The 26,721-nt window shown below is 43.5% G+C and overlaps 1 protein-coding gene across 3 annotated transcripts in view; it reads right to left on the bottom strand.

Moving 5' to 3' along the window:
- The window catches only part of LOC142217309 (multidrug resistance-associated protein 1-like), an 89,664-nt gene that overhangs the window by 9,485 nt on the left and 53,458 nt on the right, over nt 1–26,721 (bottom strand). For 2 of the 3 annotated variants that reach the window (XR_012717379.1, XM_075285504.1), the window contains exons 20-29: nt 26,577–26,609; nt 23,310–23,388; nt 21,119–21,242; nt 20,683–20,890; nt 19,027–19,337; nt 16,683–16,882; nt 15,874–16,000; nt 14,434–14,535; nt 3,879–4,025; nt 1,196–1,354 (exon numbers count right to left, since the gene is read on the bottom strand). Coding sequence is in view for 2 of the 3 variants with exons in the window: in XM_075285504.1 (XP_075141605.1) it covers nt 1,196–1,354; nt 3,879–4,025; nt 14,434–14,535; nt 15,874–16,000; nt 16,683–16,882; nt 19,027–19,337; nt 20,683–20,890; nt 21,119–21,242; nt 23,310–23,388; nt 26,577–26,609 (1,490 nt within the window). In the remaining variant the exon portion in view is untranslated. The remainder of the gene's footprint in view (nt 1–1,195; nt 1,355–3,878; nt 4,026–14,433; nt 14,536–15,873; nt 16,001–16,682; nt 16,883–19,026; nt 19,338–20,682; nt 20,891–21,118; nt 21,243–23,309; nt 23,389–26,576; nt 26,610–26,721) is intronic. The other variant, XM_075285505.1, reaches the window with a different exon arrangement.

The following is a 26,721-nucleotide window of genomic DNA, read 5'->3' as shown; positions in this document are numbered from 1 at the left end:
TCCAGTTTGTGTTTAGTTGCACCATCATTTATTTTTCAACAGGACAATGACCCCCAAACACACCTGCAAGCTGTGTAAGGGCTATTTGACCAAGAAGGAAGTGATGGGGTGCTACGCCAGATGACCTGGCCTCCACAGTCACCAGACCTGAACCCAATCGAGATGGTTTGGGGTGAGCTGGACCGCAGAGTGAAGGCAAAAGGGCCAACAAGTGCTGAGCATCTCTGGGAACTCCTTAAAGACTGTTGGAAGACCATTTCCGGTGGCTACCTCTTGAAGCTCATCAAGAGAATGCCAAGAGTGTACAAAGCAGTAATCAAAGCAAAAGGTGGCTACTTTGAAGAACCTAGAATATAAGACATATTTTTAGTTGTTTCACACTTTTCTTTTGTTAAGTTTATAATTCCACGTGTTATTCATAGTTTTGATGCCTTCAGTGTGAATCTACAATTTTTATAGTCATGAAAATACAGAAAACTCTTTGAATGAGGTGTGTCCAAACTTTTGTACTGTACGGTATATATTTTGAGAGATTTTTTCCATAGATAGGGTTGGATAAAGAAACAAGTCAATACAGGCCAACCCTATAACCCTAAAAAGCTGACCCAGAAGGCAAAAAAAAAAAAAAAATCCCATGAGGCGGACACCAACTGCCCTATCAGACGTTTCCCAATTTCAAACATGGCAATTGTTCCAAGTCGCTGGTCAGCTTTCTAGCCCAAAAATTCCAGTTCCCATAACTGGCAATATTATTTCTATTGAGAAAACCATCCAGGCATGTTGTGAAGTTTTACAAGTTGTGTGTCATCTCCACCACATGTGGCAGTGAGTTCCATAGTCTCATCACTCAATGTCTTACTGTAAAGAATCCTCGCCTATGACTATGGGGAAAACCCATTTTCTTCTAAACGTAGAGGATGTCCCCTTGTCTCGTGAATAGAGCCCAATTAATATGCCCAGCTTTAATCTAAACCATTGTACATGAATAGTATTGCACTTTTGTGATTCTTGTCATTTTTCTACAATGTTAATGGCCGGCCTCTACCAGGTTTCTGATGTCTCTAATTAGAATTTTATATTTGGAAAACAGTGGAAGGAAGGGACTATGAGAAGAATCTGTGATACTGAAAAAAACATTAGTGAAAGGAAAAGTGCTTGTGCTTTACATAGCACAATACTCAAAGCACAAAGGTACCTGTGGAATGATAGTAATCTTAAATCTGAGATCATGAAGTCCAATCTTTGCTATATTGATGCCATCTATAATGATCTCTCCAGAGGCGGCCTCATTGATACGGAACAGTCCAAGTGTAAGCGAAGACTTCCCAGCACCAGTTCTGCCAACAATCCCAATCTATAAAAAGGATCAGACAAGAAAAGTAATTCTCTTATACTGGATTAAATGGTAAACCATATCACATTGTTCTTCTACATCTAAACTGTGGAGGAAAAAAATTAAAACATTTATCTGAACTACAATGTATCTAATAAAGAAAGGTCTACTCTACAAAGACTACCGTATTTTCCGGACTATAAGGCGCACATAAAAACCTACGATTTCTGAGGAAATCGTAAGTGCGGCTTATAGTCCGGTGCGGCTTATATATGGATGGAAGCGGCGGCAAAGACTGCGTGCCGCTTCCATACATACATAAAAGGCACCGTAAGGGTGCATTCACACTATGGAACGCCGGCGTGTATCACAGCCGTACACGCCGGCGTTACAGCAGGGCTGCCGGACACTTCCTATTCATTTCTATGGGAGCCGGCATGCGAGCGCTCCCAATAGAAATGAATGGACAGACACTTCCCATTCATTTCTATGGTAGCCGGCATGCGAGCGCTCCCTATAGAAATGAATGGAAAAAAGCAGTCCATTCATTTCTATGGGGAGCGCTCGCATGCCGGCTCCCATAGAAATGAATGGGAAGTGTCCGGCAGCCCTGCTGTCACGCCGGCCTGAAACAGAACGTGACACTTACCCAGCGGTGCAGGGCGGGCGGGCGGGCATTCAGGCCTCCTCTTCCTCCGATGTTCCGTCCTTCTCCTCTGGCGCTCGCTGATAATGGCCGGGGCGCATGCGCAATATCATAATGCTTCTACTACGGCTACTGCGCATGTGCCCTGGCCATTATCAGCTTGCGAGCGCCGGAGGAGGACGGAACATCGGAGGAAGAGGAGGCCTGAATGCCCGCCCACCCTGCACCGTTCGGTAAGTTTCACATTCTGTTTCAGGCTTTTAATTTTAAAACGGGGGGGGGGGGAGGGGGGGTAGTTTAATCTAACGTTTACGGTTGGGCTCTATCAGCATGATTTTGCTGATAGAGCCCCTCCTCGCCTGCCGAGCGCTTCCAATAGAAGCGGCTGGCACGCGGGGGGTTAAGCGGCCGCTGGCAAAGTCTGCCTGCCGCCGCTTTCAACAACATATAATGCGCACCGGACTGCGGCTTATAGTCCGGTGCGCCTTATATATGAACCGAGACGGACTATAAGGCGCTCATGGGCAATGCGGCTTATAGTCCGTAAAATACGGTATGTATGTTGTCAACTTACATGGTTTCCACCCCACCCCCCCATTTCTCAGTATAAATGCAGCTAGGGAATATAATACATATCATATGGCAGACTTTGGCTCTATTCAGATTTGTGCCTCGTCTCTGTCAAACGCAAACACAACTGTGCAGAATTCACTGCGTGACAGACCACACAGACTAAGAGAGTCTAGAGGGATTTGCCATAATGTCACATCATTTTGAAGGGAAAAATGGTGCTGCTGGACATTCTACTTTTGTAGTTTGTGTGATAAAAAAACTACACATGTAAACTGATAAGGATTAAAGAGGGTTTGGGGCACAGGCAGTTCTATATACTGAATATATACTGAATTCAGCGCACTGTTGGCTTTCACGATCTGTGCCCTGGGTAAAGAGCTATCAGTACCGCTATCGTAGTTCTTAATGGTCAGAAGGGCGTTCCTGACAGTCTGTCGAGATTGTCCTCCTGCCCAGCAGCGCCTATTGCGCTGTACAGTGTGAGCGGGGAGGAACACCCCCTCCCTCTGCTCAGAGTGCTCGTCCATAGACGAGTATTATCAGGAGGGGAGGGGGCGTTCCTCCCCGCTCACACTGGACAGCGCTATAAGCGCTCCTGTGGAGTAGGACGCTCCTGACGAGACTATCAGGAACGCCCTTCTGACACTAAAGCGCTACGGTCCCGGCACCGATAGCTCTTCACCCGGGGGCAAAGATTGGGAAAGCCGACAGTGCGCTGAATTTAGTGCACTGTCTGCTTTCCAGCAGTATATAGAACTGCCTGTGCCCAAATCCATGAAAGATCCTCTTTAAGTTAAAGTTTGCTGAAATTGTATGTGACCATTTGGAACCAAAACTATGCTTTTACAGGGAATGAGTCACAAACAAATTACCTATTCTTTAAATCAAGTTTTAATGTTTAACATATTTTAGGCATTTTTCCTAAGGATTTATTAAAATTCATTGTTATGATCTATATTTAAAAAAGAATTCTAGAAAACCTGCAGTATTCACATCAGCCACTAAGCCAAATTATCAGCTTATACTTCCTGTTCTCTAGTAGTTTCTTTTTGCAGCAGTGTCTCACTTATCAGTGGACTGATGATCACAGGTATGTATATGTACAGGACACTTTTTCATCATGTTTGTTTACATTTGTATTGGAAGAAAACATTCCGGCATGCAAGAGTTCCTTCCATCAGAAAAGTAAATTTCCATCATTTATTTATTTTATATTGGGTTGAATGCAAACAGACACCAGATGGAGGGGGCTCTATTTGCATCTTTCGTGATGGATTAGAACAACGGACATTAAATAATGGTAGTGTGAACCTAGCCTCCACTTACTTTTTCTCCGCCCTGCACAGCAACACTAATATTTTTTAAGGCCAGGTCTAAATCTTCTCTGTAACGTAAGCAGAAACTTTTGAACTCTATTTTTCCTTCATGGGGCCAGTTGCTTTCTGGCGATGTCTGCTGCAGAGTCCAAGGTGCCTAAAAGAAATGACAAACAGATCAATATTAGAGATGAGCGAACAGTGTTCTATCGAACTCATGTTCGATCGGATATTAGGCTGTTCGGCATGTTCGAATCGAACACCGCGTGGTAAAGTGCGCCATTACTCGATTCCCCTCCCACCTTCCCTGGCGCCTTTTTTGCTCCAATAACAGCGCAGGGTAGGTGGGACAGGAACTACGACACCGGTGACGTTGAAAAAAGTAGGCAAAACCCAATGGCTGCCGAAAACATGTGACCTCTAATTTAAAAGAACAGCGCCGCCCAGGTTCGCGTCATTCTGAGCTTGCAATTCACCGGGGACGGAGGTTTCCGTCCAGTTAGCTAGGGCTTAGATTCTGGGTAGGCAGGGACAGGCTAGGATAGGAAGGAGAAGACAACCAACAGCTCTTATAAGAGCTAAATTCCAGGGAGAAGCTTGTCAGTGTAACGTGGCACTGACGGGCTCAATCGCCGCAACCCAGCTTTCCCAGGATCCTGAATGGAATACACTGTCAGTGTATTCCCGTATACCCGATATATACCCCCGATACCCGTTCCAACGGTGTGCCCCCCCACCTTCACCCCAGAAATACCCTGCAAGTCCCCTAGCAATAGAATTGGGGCTATATACACCCACTATTTTTGCTACTGCCATATAGTGCCATTGTCTCACTGGGAATTCAAAGAATATATTGGGCTTACATATAACTTCAATTCCAGGGAGAAGCTTCTCAGTGTAACGTGGCACTGACGGGCTCAATCGCCGCAACCCAGCTTTCCCAGGATCCTGAATGGAATACACTGACAGTGTATTCCCGTATACCCGATATATACCCCCGATACCTGTTCCAACGGTGTGCCCCCCCACCTTCACCCCAGAAATACACTGCAGGTCCCCTAGCAATAGAATTGGGGCTATATACACCCACTATTTTTGCTACTGCCATATAGTGCCATTGTCTGACTGGGAATTCAAAGAATATATTGGGGTTACGTGCACCCACAATTTTTGCTACTGGTATATAGTGCCATTGTCTGACTGGGAATTCAAAGAATATATTGGGGTTATAAATACCCTCATTTCTTGCTACTGGTATATAGTGCCATTGTCTGACTGGGAATTCAAAGAATATATTGGGGTTACAAATACCCTCATTTCTTGCTACTGCCATATAGTGCCAGTTTCTGACTGGTAATTCAAAGAATATATTGGGGTTATAAATACCCTCATTTCTTGCTACTGGTATATAGTGCCATTGTCTGACTGGGAATTCAAAGAATATATTGGGGTTATAAATACCCTCATTTCTTGCTACTGGTATATAGTGCCATTGTCTGACTGGGAATTCAAAGAATATATTGGGGTTACAAATACCCTCATTTCTTGCTACTGCCATATAGTGCCAGTTTCTGACTGGTAATTCAAAGAATATATTGGGGTTACGTGCACCCACAATTTTTGCTACTGCTATATAGTGCCATTGTCTGACTGGGAATTCAAAGAATATATTGGGGTTATAAATACCCTCATTTCTTGCTACTGGTATATAGTGCCATTGTCTGACTGGGAATTCAAAGAATATATTGGGGTTATAAATACCCTCATTTCTTGCTACTGGTATATAGTGCCATTGTCTGACTGGGAATTCAAAGAATATATTGGGGTTACAAATACCCTCATTTCTTGCTACTGCCATATAGTGCCAGTTTCTGACTGGTAATTCAAAGAATATATTGGGGTTATAAATACTCTCATTTCTTGCTACTGGTATATAGTGCCATTGTCTGACTGGGAATTCAAAGAATATATTGGGGTTATAAATACCCTCATTTCTTGCTACTGGTATATAGTGCCATTGTCTGACTGGGAATTCAAAGAATATATTGGGGTTACAAATACCCTCATTTCTTGCTACTGGTATATAGTGCCATTGCCTGACTGGGAATTCAAAGAATATATTGGGGTTACAAATACCCTCATTTCTTGCTACTGCCATATAGTGCCAGTTTCTGACTGGTAATTCAAAGAATATATTGGGGTTATAAATACCCTCATTTCTTGCTACTGGTATATAGTGCCATTGTCTGACTGGGAATTCAAAGAATATATTGGGGTTACAAATACCCTCATTTCTTGCTACTGCCATATAGTGCCAGTTTCTGACTGGTAATTCAAAGAATATATTGGGGTTATAAATACCCTCATTTCTTGCTACTGGTATATAGTGCCATTGTCTGACTGGGAATTCAAAGAATATATTGGGGTTATAAATACCCTCATTTCTTGCTACTGGTATATAGTGCCATTGTCTGACTGGGAATTCAAAGAATATATTGGGGTTACAAATACCCTCATTTCTTGCTACTGGTATATAGTGCCATTGCCTGACTGGGAATTCAAAGAATATATTGGGGTTACAAATACCCTCATTTCTTGCTACTGCCATATAGTGCCAGTTTCTGACTGGTAATTCAAAGAATATATTGGGGTTACGTGCACCCACAATTTTTGCTACTGGTATATAGTGCCATTGTCTGACTGGGAATTCAAAGAATATATTGGGGTTACAAATACCCTCATTTCTTGCTACTGGTATATAGTGCCATTGCCTGACTGGGAATTCAAAGAATATATTGGGGTTACAAATACCCTCATTTCTTGCTACTGCCATATAGTGCCAGTTTCTGACTGGTAATTCAAAGAATATATTGGGGTTATAAATACCCTCATTTCTTGCTACTGGTATATAGTGCCATTGTCTGACTGGGAATTCAAAGAATATATTGGGGTTACGTGCACCCACAATTTTTGCTACTGGTATATAGTGCCAATTTCTAACTGGGAATTCAAAATGCGCAAGGCTCCCGGAAAGGGACGTGGACGAGGCCGTGGGCGAGGTCGGGGGAATGGTTCTGGGGAGCAAGGTAGCAGTGAAGCCACAGGGCGTCCCGTGCCTACTCCTGTGGGGCAGCAAGCATTGCGCCACTCCACAGTGCCAGGGTTGCTTGCCACATTAACTAAACTGCAGGGTACAAACCTTAGTAGGCCCGAGAACCAGGAACAGGTCTTGCAATGGCTGTCAGAGAACGCTTACAGCACATTGTCCAGCAGCCAGTCAGACTCTGCCTCCTCTCCTCCTATTACCCAACAGTCTTGTCCTCCTTCCTCCCAAAATTCCCAAGCTTCACAGAACAATAACCCCAACTGTCCCTGCTCCCCAGAGCTGTTCTCCGCTCCTTTCATTGTCCCTCAACCTGCCTCTCCACGTCACGATTCCACGAACCTAACAGAGGAGCATCTGTGTCCAGATGCTCAAACACTAGAGTCTCCTCCATCTCCGTTCGATTTGGTGGTGGATGACCAGCAACCCACCCTCATCGACGATGATGTGACGCAGTTGCCGTCAGGGCATCCAGTTGACCGGCACATTGTGCGGGAGGAGGAGATGAGACAGGAGTTGGAAGAGGAAGTGATGGATGATGAGGACACTGACCCGACCTGGACAGGGGGGATGTCAAGCGGGGAAAGTAGTGTGGATGTTGAGGCAGGTGCAGCACCAAAAAGGGTAGCTAGAGGCAGAGGCAGAGGTCAGCAGCTTAGGCGAAGCCAGGCCACACCCGGAATCTCCCAAGATGTTCCAGTTCGTACCCAGCCCCGAAAAACTCCCACCTCGAGGGCACGTTTCTCGAAGGTGTGGAGTTTTTTCAAGGAATGCGCCGAGGACAGATATAGTGTTGTCTGCACAATTTGCCTCTCGAAATTGATTAGGGGCTCTGAGAAGAGCAACCTGTCCACCACTTCAATGCGCCGTCATTTGGAATCCAAGCACTGGAATCAGTGGCAGGCAGCAACGGCAGGACAAAGGCCGTCTGCCGTTCACGCCACTGCCACTGCCTCTGCCACTGCTGACTGTGCTGGCGATGCACTCCAGAGGACGAGCCAGGACACCACTTCATCTGCCTCCGCCACTTTGTTGACTTCTCCCTCATCCTCCCCTGTTCCTGTCTTATCTCCTTCTCCTGCACCAACAAAGGCACCATCAGGCGCTTCTTTACAACAACCCACCATCTCTCAGACATTGGAGCGGCGGCAGAAATACACTGCTAACCACCCACACGCGCAAGCCTTGAACGCCAACATCGCTAAACTGCTGCCCAGGAGATGTTGGCGTTCCGGCTTGTTGAAACTCCCGCCTTCCTGGACCTGATGGCAACTGCGGCACCTCGCTATGCCGTCCCTAGCCGTCACTACTTCTCCCGGTGTGCCGTCCCCGCCTTGCACCAGCACGTGTCACTCAACATCAGGCGGGCCCTTAGTTCCGCGCTTTGCACAAAGGTCCACTTGACCACCGACGCGTGGACAAGTGCACGCGGACAGGGACGCTACATTTCACTGACGGCACACTGGGTGAATGTAGTTGAGGCTGGGACTGCTTCCCAAACTGGCCCGGTGTACCTCGTCTCCCCGCCTAACATTCCTGGCAGGGACACGAGAAGAACACCCCCCTCCTCCTCTACCGCCTCCTCCTCCGCCACCGCCTCCTCCTCCGCCACCGCCTCCTCCTCCGCCACCGCCTCCGCTGTTAGATTGACCCCAGCTACGAGTTGGAAACGTTGCAGCACTGGCGTTGGTAGACGTCAGCAGGCTGTGCTGAAGCTGATCAGCTTGGGGGACAGACAGCACACTGCCTCCGAGGTGAGGGATGCCCTCCTCGATGAGACGGCAATATGGTTTGAGCCACTGCACCTGGGCCCAGGCATGGTCGTTTGTGATAACGGCCGGAACCTGGTAGCAGCTCTGGAGCTTGCCGGACTCCAACATGTTCCATGCCTGGCCCACGTCTTCAACCTAGTGGTGCAACGTTTCCTAAAGAGCTACCCCAATGTTCCAGAGCTACTGGTGAAAGTGCGGCGCATGTGCGCCCACTTTCGCAAGTCGACAGTAGCCGCTGCTAGCTTAAAATCTCTCCAGCAACACCTGCATGTGCCACAACACCTGCATGTGCCACAACACCGGCTTTTGTGCGACGTCCCCACACGCTGGAACTCAACGTTTCAGATGTTGAATAGAGTGGTTGAGCAGCAGAGACTTTTGATGGAATACCAGCTACAAAACCCTAGGGTGCCACAAAGTCAGCTGCCTCAGTTTCACATCCATGAGTGGCCATGGATGAGAGACCTTTGTGACATCCTACGGGTCTTTGAGGAGTCCACAAGGAGGGTGAGCTCTGAGGATGCGATGGTGAGCCTTACAATCCCGCTCTTGCGTGTTCTGAGAGAATCCCTGATTGACATCAGGGATAACTCAGATCACACAGAGGAGTTAGGGATAGCATCCGATCCGTCACAGCTGGAGAGTAGGTCCACACATCTGTCCGCTTCACTGCGTTTAATGGAGGAGGAGGAGGAGGAAGAAGAGTTGTCCGATGATGTGATGGTGATACAGGAGGCTTCCGGGCAACTTCGAATCGTCCCATTGTTGCAGCGCGGATGGGTAGACATGGAGGATGAGGAGGAAATGGAGATTGAACTTTCCGGTGGGGCCAGAGGAGTCATGCCAACTAACACTGTGGCAGACATGGCTGAGTTCATGTTGGGGTGCTTTACAACCGACAAGCGTATTGTCAAAATCATGGAGGACAACCAGTACTGGATCTTTGCTATCCTTGACCCCCGGTATAAAAACAACATCTCGTCTTTTATTCCGGTAGAGGGGAGGGCCAATCGCATCAATGCTTGCCACAGGCAATTGGTGCAGAATATGATGGAGATGTTTCCAGCATGTGACGTTGGCGGCAGGGAGGGCAGTTCCTCCAGTAGGCAACCAAGTTCTCACCGGTCCACACAAACGAGGGGCACACTGTCTAAGGTCTGGGACACCTTGATGGCACCCCCTCGCCAAAGTGCCGCCACGGAGGGTCCTAGTGTCACCAGGCGTGAGAAGTATAGGCGCATGTTGCGGGAATACCTTTCCGACCCCTCTGCGCCCTACACGTATTGGGTGTCGAAGTTGGACCTGTGGCTTGAACTTGCCCTATATGCCTTGGAGGTGCTGTCCTGTCCTGCCGCCAGCGTCCTGAGAGGGTGTTCAGTGCAGCCGGTGGCATCATCACTGACAAGCGCACCCGTCTGTCAGCTGAGAGTGCCGACCGGCTCACTTTGATAAAAATGAACCACCACTGGATAGAGCCTTCATTTTTGTGCCCACCTGTGTAAAGCACCCCAACATGAAACTCCATGTCTGTACTCAACCTCTCCAATTCCTCCGCATCCTCATACTCATCCACCATAAGCGTTGCACAATTCTGCTAATACTAGGCTCCCTCCACCCTGATTTCCCCCAACTCTGCTGGTTAGAGGCTCCCTCCACCCTGATTTCCACCAACTCTGCTGGTTAGAGGCTCCCTCCACCCTGCTTTCCCACAACTCTGCTGGTTAGAGGCTCCCTCCACCCTGCTTTCCCACAACTCTGCTGGTTAGAGGCTCCCTCCACCCTGCTTTCCCACAACTCTGCTGGTTAGAGGCTCCCTCCACCCTGATTTCCACCAACTCTGCTGGTTAGAGGCTCCCTCCACCCTGCTTTCCCACAACTCTGCTGGTTAGAGGCTCCCTCCACCATGAATTGGTCCAAACTGGGGTTTTTAGAGGCTCTCTCCACCATGAATTGGTCCAAACTGGGCTGGTTAGAGGCTCCCTCCATCATGAATTGGTCCAAACTGGGGTTTTTAGAGGCTCTCTCCACCATGAATTGGTCCAAACTGGGCTGGTTAGAGGCTCCCTCCATCATGAATTGGTCCAAACTGGGGTTTTTAGAGGCTCCCTCCACCATGAATTGGTCCAAACTGGGCTGGTTAGAGGCTCCCTCCACCATGAATTTGCCCAAACTGGGCTGTTTAGAGGCTCCCTCCACCATGAATTGGTCCAAACTGGGGTTTTTAGAGGCTCCCTCCACCATGAATTTGCCCAAACTGGGCTGTTTAGAGGCTCCCTCCATCATGAATTGGTCCAAACTGGGGTTTTTAGAGGCTCCCTCCACCATGAATTTGCCCAAACTGGGCTGTTTAGAGGCTCCCTCCATCATGAATTGGTCCAAACTGGGGTTTTTAGAGGCTCCCTCCACCATGAATTGGTCCAAACTGGGGTTTTTAGAGGCTCCCTCCACCATGAATTGGTCCAAACTGGGGTTTTTAGAGGCTCCCTCCACCATGAATTGGTCCAAACTGGGGTTTTTAGAGGCTCCCTCCACCATGAATTTGCCCAAACTCTGCTGGTTAGAGGCTCAATCCACCCTGATTTTCAAAACAAATGTTGGTGCCAACCTCAACTTACTACAAGGGCCAAATTCACTGCTGGTGACAAGCTCTCCTCACTGCAAGTGCCAAATACACATGTTTCAAGGTGTTTTCCTACTGTCAGAGAGGTGGTATTGAGTGTGTAAAGTGTGTAGTTGTTAGGCTGTGATGTTGGGGTAATAGAAGGTCTTTGGTGTGTTAGATGCCCCCAGACATGCTTCCCCTGCTGTCCCAGTGTCATTCCAGAGGTGTTGGCATCATTTCCTGGGGTGTCATAGTGGACTTGGTGACCCTCCAGACATGGATTTGGGTTTCCCCCTTAACGAGTATCTGTTCCCCATAGACTATAATGGGGTTCGAAACCCGTTCGAACACACGAACATTGATCGGCTGTTCGAATCGAATTTCGAACCTCGAACATTTTAGTGTTCGCTCATCTCTAATCAATATGCAAGTACACTATAATGAATAAGGCAACCAATGCCATCACAAATTCATACATTCCTTTATGATCCAACCTGGTTTCACACTATTTACAAGAGTCTTTTCCCTAGTCCATATAATACTACGTCCTGAGTCACATGGAGATGTATGGAGAGAGCTCAGGGTGGATGCCGGCTGTATAATACAGCCAGCACCCGCTGCTAACACCAGCAGTCGGTGTTCGCACTGATCACGGATGTTAACCATTTAGATGCCGCTGTCAAACTGGACTGCGGCATCTAAATTGTGCAGGCGGCACGGGCGCCGCCATTTTTCACCGATCGCCGCCCTCCTGAACGTCCCCTGAGGGCAGCGATTGGTTGCTATGACAGCCGAGAGCCTATTGAAGTCTCCCACGCTTGTCATTGCTTTAGCTCTATTGCACGATGCCAGAGGCAGTGTCTGATAGAACTGATGGCATTTTGCTATTCACTACAATACAGTAGTATTGCAGTGAATAATATGAGCGATCAGACCCCCTAGTTTTCAAGATTCCTAGGGAGTCTGATCATAAATGTAAAATAAGAAAAAAAAGTTTTTAGAAGTATATATTAAAAAAAAAAAAAAAAAAAAAGTTCAAATCACCCCCCCTTTCCCTAGATCAGATATAAAAAGTAAAGAAAGTAAACAAACACATTAGGTATGCCTGTGCTCCAAAATGCCAAAACTATTGAATTATTTAAAACATTTATCCCATACTGCAAACGGCGTAGCGGCGAAAAAAATTCAAAATAGCGGGGTTTTCTTCAACACTTTACTTCCTAAAAAAATTTAATAAAAAGTGACCAAACCATCAGATCTTTCCCCAAATGGTATCAATAAAAAAAGTCATCATGCCCACATAAAAAGACGCCGTACCCAGCTCCATACATGTAAGTATGAAAAAGTTACAAGTGTCACAATTTGGAGACACAATTTTTTTTTCAATTTTGCAAAGTTTTTCATTTTCTTAAAAAAGATATTAAAACATTACAAACTAAACTCATATGAAATTGGGGCAAATGCATTTTATCCCCAATTGCACCACATTCTGAATTTTTTTTTCCAGCTTCCCAGCACAGCATATTGAATGGTGCCATTACACAGTACAATTTGTCCCACAAACAATAAGCCGTTATGTGACTCTGGGAACTGAAAACTGAACAAGTTATGGCCCTTGAAACGTGTGGAGAGAAACGAAAATTCGAAATTGAAAAATGGCCTTAAGGGGTTAAAGTTCACATAGTTGATAAATCAAAAAAATAAAAAATAAAATTATATATGACTTCCTATGAGTATTTTACAAAGTCATGCACCAAAATAACCATGATAACGAACAGTGACTGTGACCATGAAGTTATAACATGAAAGCTCCATCTAAAAGCCTATGACCAAGGTCAAACTAAACACTCAGGGTCTACTTACAACTTGGATCGCTTTGTTTTTTTGGTTTTTTTTGTAGAGCTTACATTCTTTCAGCAACATCATTCCAAGCATAGCTGACCAGCTAGTGAACTAGTACAAGCAATACAGGTAACTATCTGCATAGCATAATAGTAAGGCACATCAACTAACGCAACTATACACTTGTAGGGAATTTCTATTGTGAGCCCTGTATGGGGCAGCGATGTTTGTAAACCACTGTGGAATATGTTGGTGCTCTACAAATAGAAAGAAATACCCGCAACTTTACTTTGTCTGCGTTCCGGGCCTGCTAGCAAAAGTACCCTAAGTACTTCTGCAGTTTGAAATGAACAGCATCGCGGCAATGCTGCAGCCTGGCACCCACCCCGGTGTCTGTATGCCAGGTCTGTAAATATGATCTTGCTGAATTACTGTAATAACCCGAGTATAAGCCGAGGCGGCTTTTTCAGCACGTAGTATATACGGTATACCAAGAACTTCCAGAAAATAAGCCAAAAAGTAAACTGTGAATGCATTGCATATTAACTAAGTAGATGATAAACTTATTTTCATTTTAATTCATAAGTAAACAAACAGCAGACAGGACATGTAAGGAGGCGTTCACACTACCGTTGGTGACAGTCAACAGTGTCCATAGCTATTGTCCGTTACAAGATGTTAGCAGCATACACTAGCTGAACCGTTAGAAATCCATTAACATTTACATTCATTTCATTGGGATTTTATCTTGTGTCCGTTAGTGTCCATTTACACCCCATCCATCAGAAGTCCTTTTTTTCCAGCGAACAAAAAAAACCTACTTGCAGGACTTTTCTGTCCATTAGAAAAAATGGAAAGCAAGTGTCCGTTTTTTTTTTTTGTTTTTTTTTCCACATTCACGTCTACTGGCAATGGACTTATGACGGACAGTAACTAATCCGTTATTTTGTGTCTTGTGTTTTTTGTTTCTCTTTTCTGAGCATGTGCAATAAAAAAACAAACACTAACTGACACGAATGATGCTAGTGTGTCTGTTTAATTGATCCATTAAATGGCTCAGTTAAAAACATGGACACACTAACATCAGTGTCCGTTAATGTCTGTTATGATAGGTGTCGATTTATTTATTTATTTTTTTTAAATGGACACCTTCATAATGGAATTCAATAGTAGTGTGAACCCTGCCTAAGTTATCTGGACTGATAAGGTAACACATCATAAAGGAATCTGGAAGTGTGCACTTTACCTCCTGCTCCAGATCTGCATATTCTTTTACTCGCTCCACTGCCACAATATTAGTCTCCAGCTCTGATGACATCCTTACTAACCAGTTCAGGTAGGTCGTCACCTAGAAAAGGATGTCAGATAAAAAGCATTATATTTTACACGGTACATGAGGAAGCAGAAGGTATGCCAACAGAAGGATGTGGGGATGTTCACTCTTTTGGTGTACAGGCAATATACCCCACGCCGAGCAGCTTACAGCGTCCCTGTCCGAGTGTTTATACTGCACAATTTATGGATCTTCTCAGTGCCTGCTTACCTGTCACGTGTCCTTCAGATAGCACAGCATGGTTAACTCTGCTAATAGGTAAATCATATATTTCCTGGATCTTTAATGTCATTTACTTCTCTCTTTACCATACATGTGACATCTTACAAGTGCTATAAAACTTAGTAGTAACAATGCTTTACATGTCGTCAGGTCTGCATAGACTCAGAGGATTACATGTAAAGCATACACTCCTCCCAAGTGTGTACTTCACTGGAACTATATATTCTCTATCCTATATACAAAATGTAACCAGAAGCATTTCCCATTGAAAACTCAGGATTATACTAAAGCTAACGGAGTTCTGTTTAAACAGTACTGGAGTTCTTCACATTTAAACTAAGCAAATGTACAATATGTAACAGGTAATACTGACTAGACAACCTATGTTTTGCAGGGTTTAGTTCACATTACATATGAGACTTCCAGGAAATGTTGTACCGTTAACCAAGAATTTCAATATAGAATACTATAAAAATAAAGCAGTGTGCAGTGTTTTACTTGTTGCAAATTCTATACATATGCAAGCGTACAGAAAGGCACCTGCATATGGCATGGATATATGTTGGTTACACTACTTTAAAATGGACGAAAACAACAATTGCCATCGTTTTCCTGATCTCCACTCAAACTATGTACATTTGGTGATCCAAGCTTCCACCTTTGAAGAAGAATTCTCATCAGGGAGAACCAAAAGATGGTGAGACTTCATGAAACTCTCGGCAGACTCTGTGATGATGAGGACCTAGCCTAAGTGAATACTTGTATTCCCCAGAAAATAATAATTCTGGAGCAGTGATTCTTTGGTGTTCCTCTGTAAACTTTCAATTAGATGTCCTTACATAGGTCTGATTGTAAAGTGTCAGACTAACACTGCTAGATTGTATAGGGATAAGACAGAGTCAAGGAATGGGTAACACCCAGTTATCAGTTTATTTATAGATTTCCAGGAAAAGAAGCAGAACAGAAAAATGCAGAGTTCTACAAAACAAGCCGCAAGGCTTCACTTAGCCACATCAGGAGAGTTGGCAGGCCTTTAACAATTCTTACATTTTGCAATATAGGCTGTCGCTAGAAGACTTCTCAAATATAACTAAATAGTGTAATTGACAGGAACTAGTTAAACGACTTTACCTGTAAAGCATATGAAACAGAGAGCCCGACCAATCCAGGACTGAGTGTATGCCTAGATATCACTGCAAACAAGGAGGCAAACAGAACTATACAGTTTCCAACAAACTCCAGTCTTATGGCCAACCACCTAAGAACAGAGAAAATTGTATTTAAACATGGCTGAATCTGCTGCTCCTTAACCCTTTCAGTGCGTCTTTACAAGTCAAATCAAAGTACTTTTAGGAAGAATTGTGTATAACTGTAAAGTGTAAGAGGTGCAGAATCCAATATATATATATATGTATATATATATATATATATATATATATATATATATATATATAAAATCTATGTATCTAAAACTTGTGTACACATCTACATGCACATACACCACAGCAACAACAAACCAAAGAACTCTACTAGCTTACAAGGGTCCAGATTGGGGGGGGGGGGGGTGAATAGATGTGCAGATGGGCTTCTCACAGTAGAAAAGAGACCCCCTTCCCCTTTACCCACCTAAAATGTCAGATGTCAAACATACCAGAGATGGGTTACCTAAAATTACCTAATTTTATTTAAACCAAATTTTTATGTACATACAACATGTACATTGTCATTGCATCTACTACTGACAATAGATGTCATAATGTATTCAGTCTATTATCAGGTGTTTGCGTGTATTTCCTCTCATTCTACAAAGCCATACTTAAATGGAAAAAAAAAAAAAGATGTACATTGTGATCCCTATATGGGGCTCACAATCCACATTTAAGAAAAAAAAAAAAATATGAGCAAGTGATGCGAAGAACAGCAGCACAGGTCGCACATACCTGTTGGAGACAATGCTGGGGTAATATGCCCTCTGGTTCTCATCCACTCTGTAGTCATTAATCTGAATGAATTGCTTCTGTTCACCAAATGCCCGGATGACACTAGCACCTAATAATGTCTCACTGAAATGGGAATACACTGGAGAGCGGCTGACTGACTCCAGTCTCTTCAGCTGCCTTGATGTTGCGACATAAAACCTCTAAAAGCAGAACATGGAAGAAAAACAAAACATTGAAATGGACTACTGATTCATACATATGACAGACAAACAGTCCAATCATTGGCTCAGTAATGGTTCGGACTCGGAACACTTTTTTTTTTTTCTTTACTAAATTTGGACACTCCATTTAATATCACTTGAAATAAAATGTTGGTCTATAAAAGAACATTTGCTACTTTTTGCCATTTTCTGGTTCTTTGACCTCAGTATAGATAGTATTATATGTAGAGTTCATGATGGCTGGAAAGAGCAGGCCGTCTCAGCTCAGTCTCAGCCAGTGGAAATGGTGGGACTCATCTATTCCATGGCACTTTGTTGTACAGTCGCATTCCACTTTTCCTCGTGCTGGGGCTCACTGCAACATGATCCCTGGAGAGCAACCAGTCACATGGCTCACATACATCACTGGTTCCTTACCAGCAACCAAGATCACTGATTGTGCCGTAAGCGAAGAAGACGGCATGATTGCCGAGACCAGTACGCGAGTAAAAAGGGAATGGGACTAGACAATAGAGAGTCAGAGATGGGCTTCAAATCCCAGACAAATACACCTGAATTAGGCTCCATGTGCATGATAGTGTGCTTTCTATAAGTGTAGGCCTATTTCTTGCTATTGTCACATACATACATATGTGTATTACCAGGAGCCTGGATATGTGGCTATGAGCCCACAGTTGAACTCAGGACAGCTCCTACACCTTTCCATTTGGCGGCCTAGGCTCACTGACAGCAGTGAATGGGGCCTGAGGAGGCACGGGCAGCACGCTGATGTCATCCATGCACTGTCCAAGATTTATAAATCACAGCCCAGTTACACATAGACAGTCGTATGCATGAGTTCTTTCTTAAATGTCTGAATGCTTAGAAAATCATATATACTTAAATGTGTTAAAACTGAAACCTGGGCCATTCAGGTAATGAAGATTTTACTTAGAAGTCACACCACCAAACTTTTATAGGATGCTGCTTCATTGGTTCCACACTCCAGCTCTTCTCCACTCTTTTAATGCTACTTTACCTGATAAATTTTGCCACGTTGTTGCCGGTCGATCCCACATTTTTCACTTTTATTGGTCCTACTCATTGAGCCAACCCTACTGGCGCTATGTCCAGACTTTGATACAATTGTGAGTATTAGGTCTTAAGTCTCCCCCTCCTTCCTCAAACATATCTCCTGAACCAGCCCCCCCCCCCCCCCCCATCAACTGCAAAAGAACTCCTTACAATTGCTATTACATACCCTCATATTAGCCTGATGTCTTATAGCTAGGCATTGGAGACAGCCCCCCCCTCCCTCATTGGAAGATTTGTACACTAGACTAAGAAACTTTAGGTCAATTGACTATCTGACTGCTCTCCTGAACAAGAAGGAGGGTAGATTCCAGGGTATCTGGGAAACAGGAGCTAGGTTCTGGACACCATGATATTTGACCTCTAGAGGTCTTCTCTCCTCTTCAGCCTCCGTCACCAGGTAGAGACACAAAGTAACTTCCGGTTATCTTTGGCGTCCCCTCCCTCTTTTGTCTTGTGTTTCCCCTTTTTTTTTTCTCATCATTGGTTTTAGTATGTTCTCTAATCTTTGGGTCTAGTTACATGCCATTTTGACTTTGCCATCCAACAGCCTTATATTCCTCTGCATTGTGCACTTTTGATTATAGCTTTGTTTGCTCTATAAAACACTATAAAAATCTAATAAAAATTGGAATTAGAACACCCCCCCCCCCCCCCAAAAAAAAAAAAAAAAAAAAAAAAAACACCTGTCATTTCCACCCCATTTTGCCAACTTTCATAAGAAGTGAATTATGGGGTGGAGAAGAAGCAATGTGGTATCCATAGATGCAAAACATTACTTATCTAGTATGGGGGTTAGTAACTTTGCCTCAACATGTAGGCAGTTTTCCTTTAAACAGCTTGAGAATCTCGTAACAAAATCTTGACAAACATTTTTACTTAGAGAAGATGCCTCATGCCCCAGGTTGGGAAGAAAATTCAGCAAGCTATAAAAGACACACATTTTTGTTGCAGTCGGGTTTATGTCTTCAAGCTTGATCTGAGCTATCATTTTACATTACAATGCTGTGACCAGAGACCGATATCTACCTGAACTGCTGACAAGTACTCACCTGTACAAAGAAGTAAAGCAGACCCAACGGTGGAATCATGACGGCAACTATTGGTGTTGCAATGAGAATGACAATGCATGCTCCTATGACATTAAATAGCGATCCCATGAACATCTTTATGATCTGCGGAATCATAGAGTCAATGGTGTCCATCTCTTTGGAGAAACGGTTTACAAGATTTCCACTAGGAGTTCGCTCAAAAAAACTCATAGGAAAGCGGAGGACATTGTGAAGTAAATCCATGTGGAGATACCGGGAAGCAAAGATGCCCCCTAGTGAAACAGTTGTTGAGTATCCAAACACAGCAATACCTGTAAATAAAGAGGTTTTATCTGTAGATACTTATGGTAACAAAAACAAGGACAAATATAGAAGCAGCACAGTTGTTTTCTGTTCTAAGTCTCTTTAACACCTTAGTTAGAGGCTTTAAAAAGGGTTGTCAATGTTAAGAAAAATACATCTGCTTTCTTCAGTGCCAGACTTGTCTTGTGGGGCATTGCAGCTCAGTTCCATTCACTACACTGGAGCAGAGCTGCAACATCAGCCAATTCATGAACAAGAGAGACATAGTTTCTGGAGAAAGTAGCCTTATTTCTTGGACAGCCCTTTAAAGGGAGGGAGTCTATCCTGTCCAAAATGCCTTCTATACCATAATAGTACAGTCTCTGCGGCTTTAATAGGCGCAAGAAAGTTTGTTCACACCTGGGATAATTAGAGAAAAAACTATTTATTTTTATTATCTTTGACTTTATACTACTGACCCTTGTCTGGTCCTCCCAGCTTTATGTGCAGTTCTGCAATGAAGCTTAGGCAGTACACTTCGGCTTTGAGTGCATTCGCAGACATCAGCACTCCTCCCTCTGAAACCACTTAAGGCTAAGTTCACACAGAGTTTTTTGGTCAGGATTTTGAGGCTGTATCCGCCTCAAAATCCTGACCAAAAAGATGGCTCCCATTGAAATCAATGGGAGCCGCACAGTTCTTTTTTCCGGGAGCTGGTTTGTTCCGGCTCCCGGAAAAAGAAGCGAGATGCTCAATCTTCAGGCCGATTTGCCTCGCAATTCAGCCTGAAAACACTCCCTCCTCCCGACTAGGCCCATTCATTGGGCCTAATCTGGAACGGAGTGAATGACTGGATGCTGGCGCAGTGCACCGGCATTCAGTCGCGGCTACCCGTATTTTGGGCCGGAACCTGAGGCGGCCTCTGCCTCATGTTCTGGTCCAAAAAAAAAAACCCCGTGTGAACTTACTCTAAGAGTCGCAGTCGATGGAAACCCCAGCATCTAGAGGGGTTAAATTCCAAGGATCTGAGTTTTTCCCACTACAGGTTTTAGAACAGATGCCTGGCTGTCATTCCACAATTGAGTGCAGGCTTCATCCAGCACTGAACACCCAGCGGAGGATGCTGGGAGACGCACCTTAAATACGTGTATTGGTCAATTTAAGGCCAGTTAGTGATACCCATTACTAAGGGGTTAGGGGAATAATTATTTGCATGTAGCATGTGATAGTCCTATTCAGAAACTAAGGCCTGCAGACATCCATGTGCTTCTTGATTAAACAAACCCAAATTAGGGGAATAGAAATTACTTTAGTCAAAGAAATGTCTTCAAAAAATTTGATAGTGACTTTAGAAGTGAAATAACTTCTCCAAACCTTGTGACATGCCCAGTGCTCCATAGACACTTAGTCTCATCTTGGTGTGCTGCTGAGTGCCATTCACCACTTTGTCATCAGTCCACAAACTGAGCCAATAGTTGGAGGCCAAGGAAGCCACGTGATTGCACAGAAACAATATGACACTCAGGAAAGAGAGGATTAGTCCGATGGCCTTCATGTATTCCCAAAACACCACCAGTTTCACCTGTGGCGAAAAAAAAAGCAAAAGAAAACACGAAAACACTTAGCTGTCTGTGCAATAGTAAAAGATAAAAAGATAATGCAAGACTAGGCTGTTAAAAAAAATTATATATTTTTATCTTCCTTCTTTTTCTTCTTCTTTGTGTGTATAATTTATATATTTTTTGTATTTAGATTTATTAATACACACACACACACACACACACACACACACACACCTCATCCAACTTACTCTGCCAGTTTTAGCCTTGTCTCCTTCAGTCAATTTCCAGTCCTCTTTTTCTCCCTCTATCTTTTGAAGATCAGCCGTACTATCCTGGTGACCAGACTTTGTATCAGATGATGCACTCAGCTGCCTGTATAATAGAGAAAGGATTGATGACAAATGTCTGGTTGCTTGGACCCCCATAATGATTAGAATTGGGCTCTCAAGAATCCTCTTCCCACTTTGAATAAAGCATTGGTTGACCATGTAACCAGCATCTGTATTCAATATCTATGGGACCAACAAACAGTCAAGCAATGTCAGTCTCATTTACTTGAAGTAGTGCGGCAGAGGGGGACACAAGGTTGGGACTCCAGTAACTGGTGGGAGTTCTGGCAGTGCTGTCCTCTATATTGTAGATACATGATAAATGTTGATTGCAGGGAAAAAAACCTTTTGTTAAAAATATTGTTTTTGACTGTAATGGCCAGAAACAAGTATGAATGGAAGCTATTGGGTCCCAATTCCAAATGTGGTGCAGGGCTCCCAACTACCATGTGCCATAAAGGTGCTATTAGAGATAGGAGTGTGAGTGAAGGGAAGGAGGAGGAAACGTATCTAATCATTACAAATGTATCTACAGCCACAAGTATTAGTCATACACTCACCGGCCACTTTATTAGGTACACCTGTCCAACTGCTCGTTAACACTTAATTTCTAATCAGCCAATCACATGGCGGCAACTCAGTGCATGTAGACATGGTCAAGACAATCTCCTGCAGTTCAAACCGAGCATCAGTATGGGGAAGAAAGGTGATTTGAGTGCCTTTGAACGTGGCATGGTTGTTGGTGCCAGAAGGGCTGGTCTGAGTATTTCAGAAACTGCTGATCTACTGGGATTTTCACGCACAACCATCTCTAGGGTTTACAGAGAATGGTCCGAAAAAGAAAAAACATCCAGTGAGCGGCAGTTCTGTGGGCGGAAATGCGTTGTTGATGCCAGAGGTCAGAGGAGAATGGCCAGACTGGTTCGAGCTGATAGAAAGGCAACAGTGACTCAAATAGCCACCCGTTACAACCAAGGTAGCCAGAAGAGCATCTCTGAACGCACAGTACGTCGAACTTTGAGGCAGATGGGCTACAGCAGCAGAAGACCACACCGGGTGCCACTCCTTTCAGCTAAGAACAGGAAACTGAGGCTACAATTTGCACAAGCTCATCAAAATTGGACAATTGAAGATTGGAAAAACGTTGCCTGGTCTGATGAGTCTCGATTTCTGCTGCGACATTCGGATGGTAGGGTCAGAATTTGGCGTCAACAACATGAAAGCATGGATCCATCCTGCCTTGTATCAACGCTTCAGGCTGGTGGTGGTGGTGTCATGGTGTGGGGAATATTTTCTTGGCACTCTTTGGGCCCCTTGGTACCAATTGAGCATCGTTGCAACGCCAAAGCCTACCTGAGTATTGTTGCTGACCATGTCCATCCCTTTATGACCACAATGTACCCAACATCTGATGGCTACTTTCAGCAGGATAATGCGCCATGTCATAAAGCTGGAATCATCTCAGACTGGTTTCTTGAACATGACAATGAGTTCACTGTACTCCAATGGCCTCCACAGTCACCAGATCTCAATCCAATAGAGCATCTTTGGGATGTGGTGGAACGGGAGATTCACTTCATGGATGTGCAGCCGACAAATCTGCGGCAACTGTGTGATGCCATCATGTCAATATGGACCAAAATCTCTGAGGAATGCTTCCAGCACCTTGTTGAATCTATGCCACGAAGAATTGAGGCAGTTCTGAAGGCAAAAGGGGGTCCAACCCGTTACTAGCATGGTGTACCTAATAAAGTGGCCGGTGAGTGTAAGTGTATAGTGTGGCTTTATCTCTAGAAGTACAATTTATTAAAGGTCAGTGTACTGCATGCACAAACAAATACAAGTCAGAAATTTTTTTATTCGTTGCACAGTAAATTAGAAAGGTGTCTGTTCACACTGCTGTTAGGGCCAGACCTATCAGGTTGTTGCCATTTAAAGGTCCAATTAGCTGTCTGCTGAGCTATGGTATTCCTGTAACAAGACAGATTCATTTAAAGTCACCCTGACAGAATGGGACAGTCCTGGTTCTGATAATAGCAAAAGCCACGATGCTAGTGAGAACAGAGCCTGATGTGACTGCACAGAGAATTTCCATAATTGTGAAACGTACCGGTGTAATACTCTCTCATTCTTCTCACCAACCAATACTCCATTTTCCATGTGTTTCTCTTCAGATGGGCTCGGTACTTCTGTGTGTAATAAAGGTAAAGTACAGGGAAGAAACAGAACGTCACTAAATATCTAATTGTGCAGAATAGTGAAAGAAAACCTATCACATGACAATGCAGTCTATCTGCAGGGATCATATTATAGAGCAGGAGGAACTGAGTACATTGTATTGATGTATAGCTTTATGGGAAAATATTCCGTGTAACCTTTCATTTATCCTTTAGGTCTCTGTTCTTTCTGCGCAGTACAAGTTTTGATGGAGTCCAGTGGGTGGTCCGAGAAGTAAAGACCATCCTCTGAAATCAATTACTCCTAAACCTCGAAATAACAAGAGAAATAAATGGATACATGACAGGTTATACTGAATCTTTTCCCACAAATCTATCAATCTGCTTAGCTAACCCTGTTCTATAACATGTTGCCAAAAGATCAGACAGCAGTTTTATGATGACCGGCTCCACTTGAAGGGTGTTCTAGGATTACAATACTGATGTCTTCTGTTTAGGATAGGTAGGGGTTAGACTGTTAGCACCCAGTTAGTCAGTTTATAGAAGGGGCTATAGGACGCAAACCAGACTGCTGCCTCTTCATTGTTTACTTTGTTCCGTAAAAAAAAAAAAAAAAAAAAAACCTTGGAAGTCTTCAGTAGTTGATACCTTTTTTAATGGCTAATAATGATGACAGATTACAAGCTTTTGAAGCTCTCGGCTTCTTCCTCAGGTATATTTAAAAACTATTTCTGAAGGATGCATATTTATGTACAAAGGGGCACATAGGAGTACAAAGTCATTGGTACATACAAGTAAACAATTGTCAGTTCCCAAAGTTCTACATAAATATGCATCCTTCAGAAATTGTTTTTAAATATACCTGAGGAAGAAGCTGAGAGCTTCGAAAGATTGTAATCTACCATCATTATTAGTTAGCCATTGAAAAAGGTATCAACTACTGAAGACTTCTAAGTTGGTTTTTTTTTTTTTGTCATACCCACTGGCCAACACGGTACAAAAACAAACGTCTTCCTTATACTTTGTTCTGTAAATTCATTGGTGGCTGTGTTCTGGTAATGCAACTGTGAAAAGCAGGACCCCTACTAATCTGATATTGACTGTCAGTCTTAAGACCAACAGTATTGTAATTCTGAAAAAGCACTTTAAAATGCTGCAGGTACATTGTAACGGATGAAGTACTTTGACAGTCATGCAATTTCATGCTTTTTCCCTTTAACTGCAAGCATGTCCACTACCTATATACAGCACCATGTTTATTAATAAAAACAACCAATAAATACTGCATATAACAAACCCGTGCAGGAACCCTGAGAAACATACAAACCACCAGGATTAGAATGACCCAGGTACTTAACATCAACCCAAATGCACATGTAGTTATCATTCAGTCCATTGAATCATCCTTATCTGGATGGCCTGGCACAGCATTCAATATGGGTTTTTCAGACCAAACAATCTAATAACCATTACTTTAGATGTTGGATTAATGAACGAAAATTTCAAAACAAGATGCAATATTTTATTTTTTATTTTTTTTTTTTTGGGGGGGGGGGAGGAAACACTCATCACTTTTAGGAAAATGAAACTTTGAATAAGATACCCTCAAACAGGTCAGATGTTCACTTGGTATAGAGTACAAAACTTCCAAAATCAGAGAGCTACCTTTGGCCTACATTTATATCTGAGCATCTAAGCATTGTGTGCCTAAATCTCGGTACTATCTATCTAACACCCACTAGATGTCAGCAGAAGTCCGGGTTTTAAAACCATTTTTTATTTACATTTATGAGCAGTAGAAAACAGAAATGCGGATACGGCCCGCGCTTTAGTACTGTGGACCATATCCGCAGCACTAAAGAAGTGCTGCGGGAAGAACTGCTGAATGAACGCATTGCGGTTCTTTCCGCAGCACTTTTAAGAAAAAGTTCAGAGTTTTCCTCTGCGGTCTTTCTCTTAACATTATATTTAAGGGAAAGCCGCTGACGTTTCCGTATGTATAATTGACATGCTGCGATTTGCAAGGTCGCAACGGCTTCTCAGCTGTGGGCAAATCGCGGCGTTTCCGGTCCGTGGGGCTCCAGCCTTAAATGGGGTTTTTTGGCCTTTTTCAATCAATGACTGAAAGATAGGGAGTTGGGATTAAAGGGATCCTAAGGATCAAGCACTCTTTTTCTGAGTAACATGTCGGAATACTGACAAAAACCGGGATTCATACAGTGGCGAGGAGAAGACAGCGAAAAGTAGGAGAAGAATAGCCTTTCTTAAGGCTATTCCAACGTGTTACTCAAGAAAAAGTGTTCGAAAGATAGGATCCCTTTAAGTATTGAAGAGACAACAGCATTCAGAAGAGTACTATGGCCTCTTCACATGAAACCAAAGCACAATTTCATACATTGTCATAGATACAGATTATGTTCACACCTGTGTCAGAGTCTGCATTAGGAGTTTCCAGACGTGAATGTCCTGCATGCACGACTTGTACGTCTGGAACCTTCCGATTAAAAACAATGGACCCCATTATACTCAGTCAGGCTCATTATGTGCCCACTACTTTATTAGTCTGCTTGTCCATAGTTCTGTTCCTTTGACAGAACAGAATGAACATCCCAATGCTAGTGTGAACCTAGCGTAAGGGAGCCTTCACATGGCGCAAACGCATGTGTATTTTTGCAAAATACACGTGTAAAAATAAGACTCCCATTGACTTCAATGACATTTTACAGGCGTATTTGTACATGTGTAAAAAAATATCATTGAAGTCAATGGGAGTCTTATTTTTACATATGTAGTTTGCAAAAATAAACGCGCGTTTACTCCGTGTGAAGGCTCCAAAAAACTGGAAAATTCATTTATAATGAAATAATGATTCACAATTTAAATATTTTGAAAAATATCCCAATTTTACAATTAAACTATGTACAAGTCCCAAGTCCCTATGCTACAGTAGGACCAATGAGGGACTGGCAGCATCTGAATAAGCGTGGGTGGGGGAGGTGTTCCCTTTCTTTACTGTTGTCCATTATTCTTAGTGGATTAGAACATTACATTTATCCCATTTAAAATTTACAGGCACACAGTTTTTTTTCTGTGCCAAATTCATATGAACAAATAAATGACTAAAAACAAACAACCAAAGAAAAATATGCTAGCTTATTGTAAAAACATGTGGACAGACGACAACATGCTCTAAGACAAACCTTCCTCTTCTTCTATTTCTGATTCTGTGTGAACTGCAACCATGTCAGCACAAGCAGAGAAGGACAAGCAAAGTTAGATTTAAAATAAAATGAAATAGAAAAAAAAAAAGGGGGGGGGGACACAACATAGGTAGGTCAATGAATT

This window comes from Leptodactylus fuscus, chromosome 8 (assembly GCF_031893055.1).
Source record: "Leptodactylus fuscus isolate aLepFus1 chromosome 8, aLepFus1.hap2, whole genome shotgun sequence".
In the NCBI taxonomy this organism is placed as follows: domain Eukaryota; kingdom Metazoa; phylum Chordata; class Amphibia; order Anura; family Leptodactylidae; genus Leptodactylus; species Leptodactylus fuscus.
This window is presented reverse-complemented; position numbering and strand designations above follow the sequence as displayed.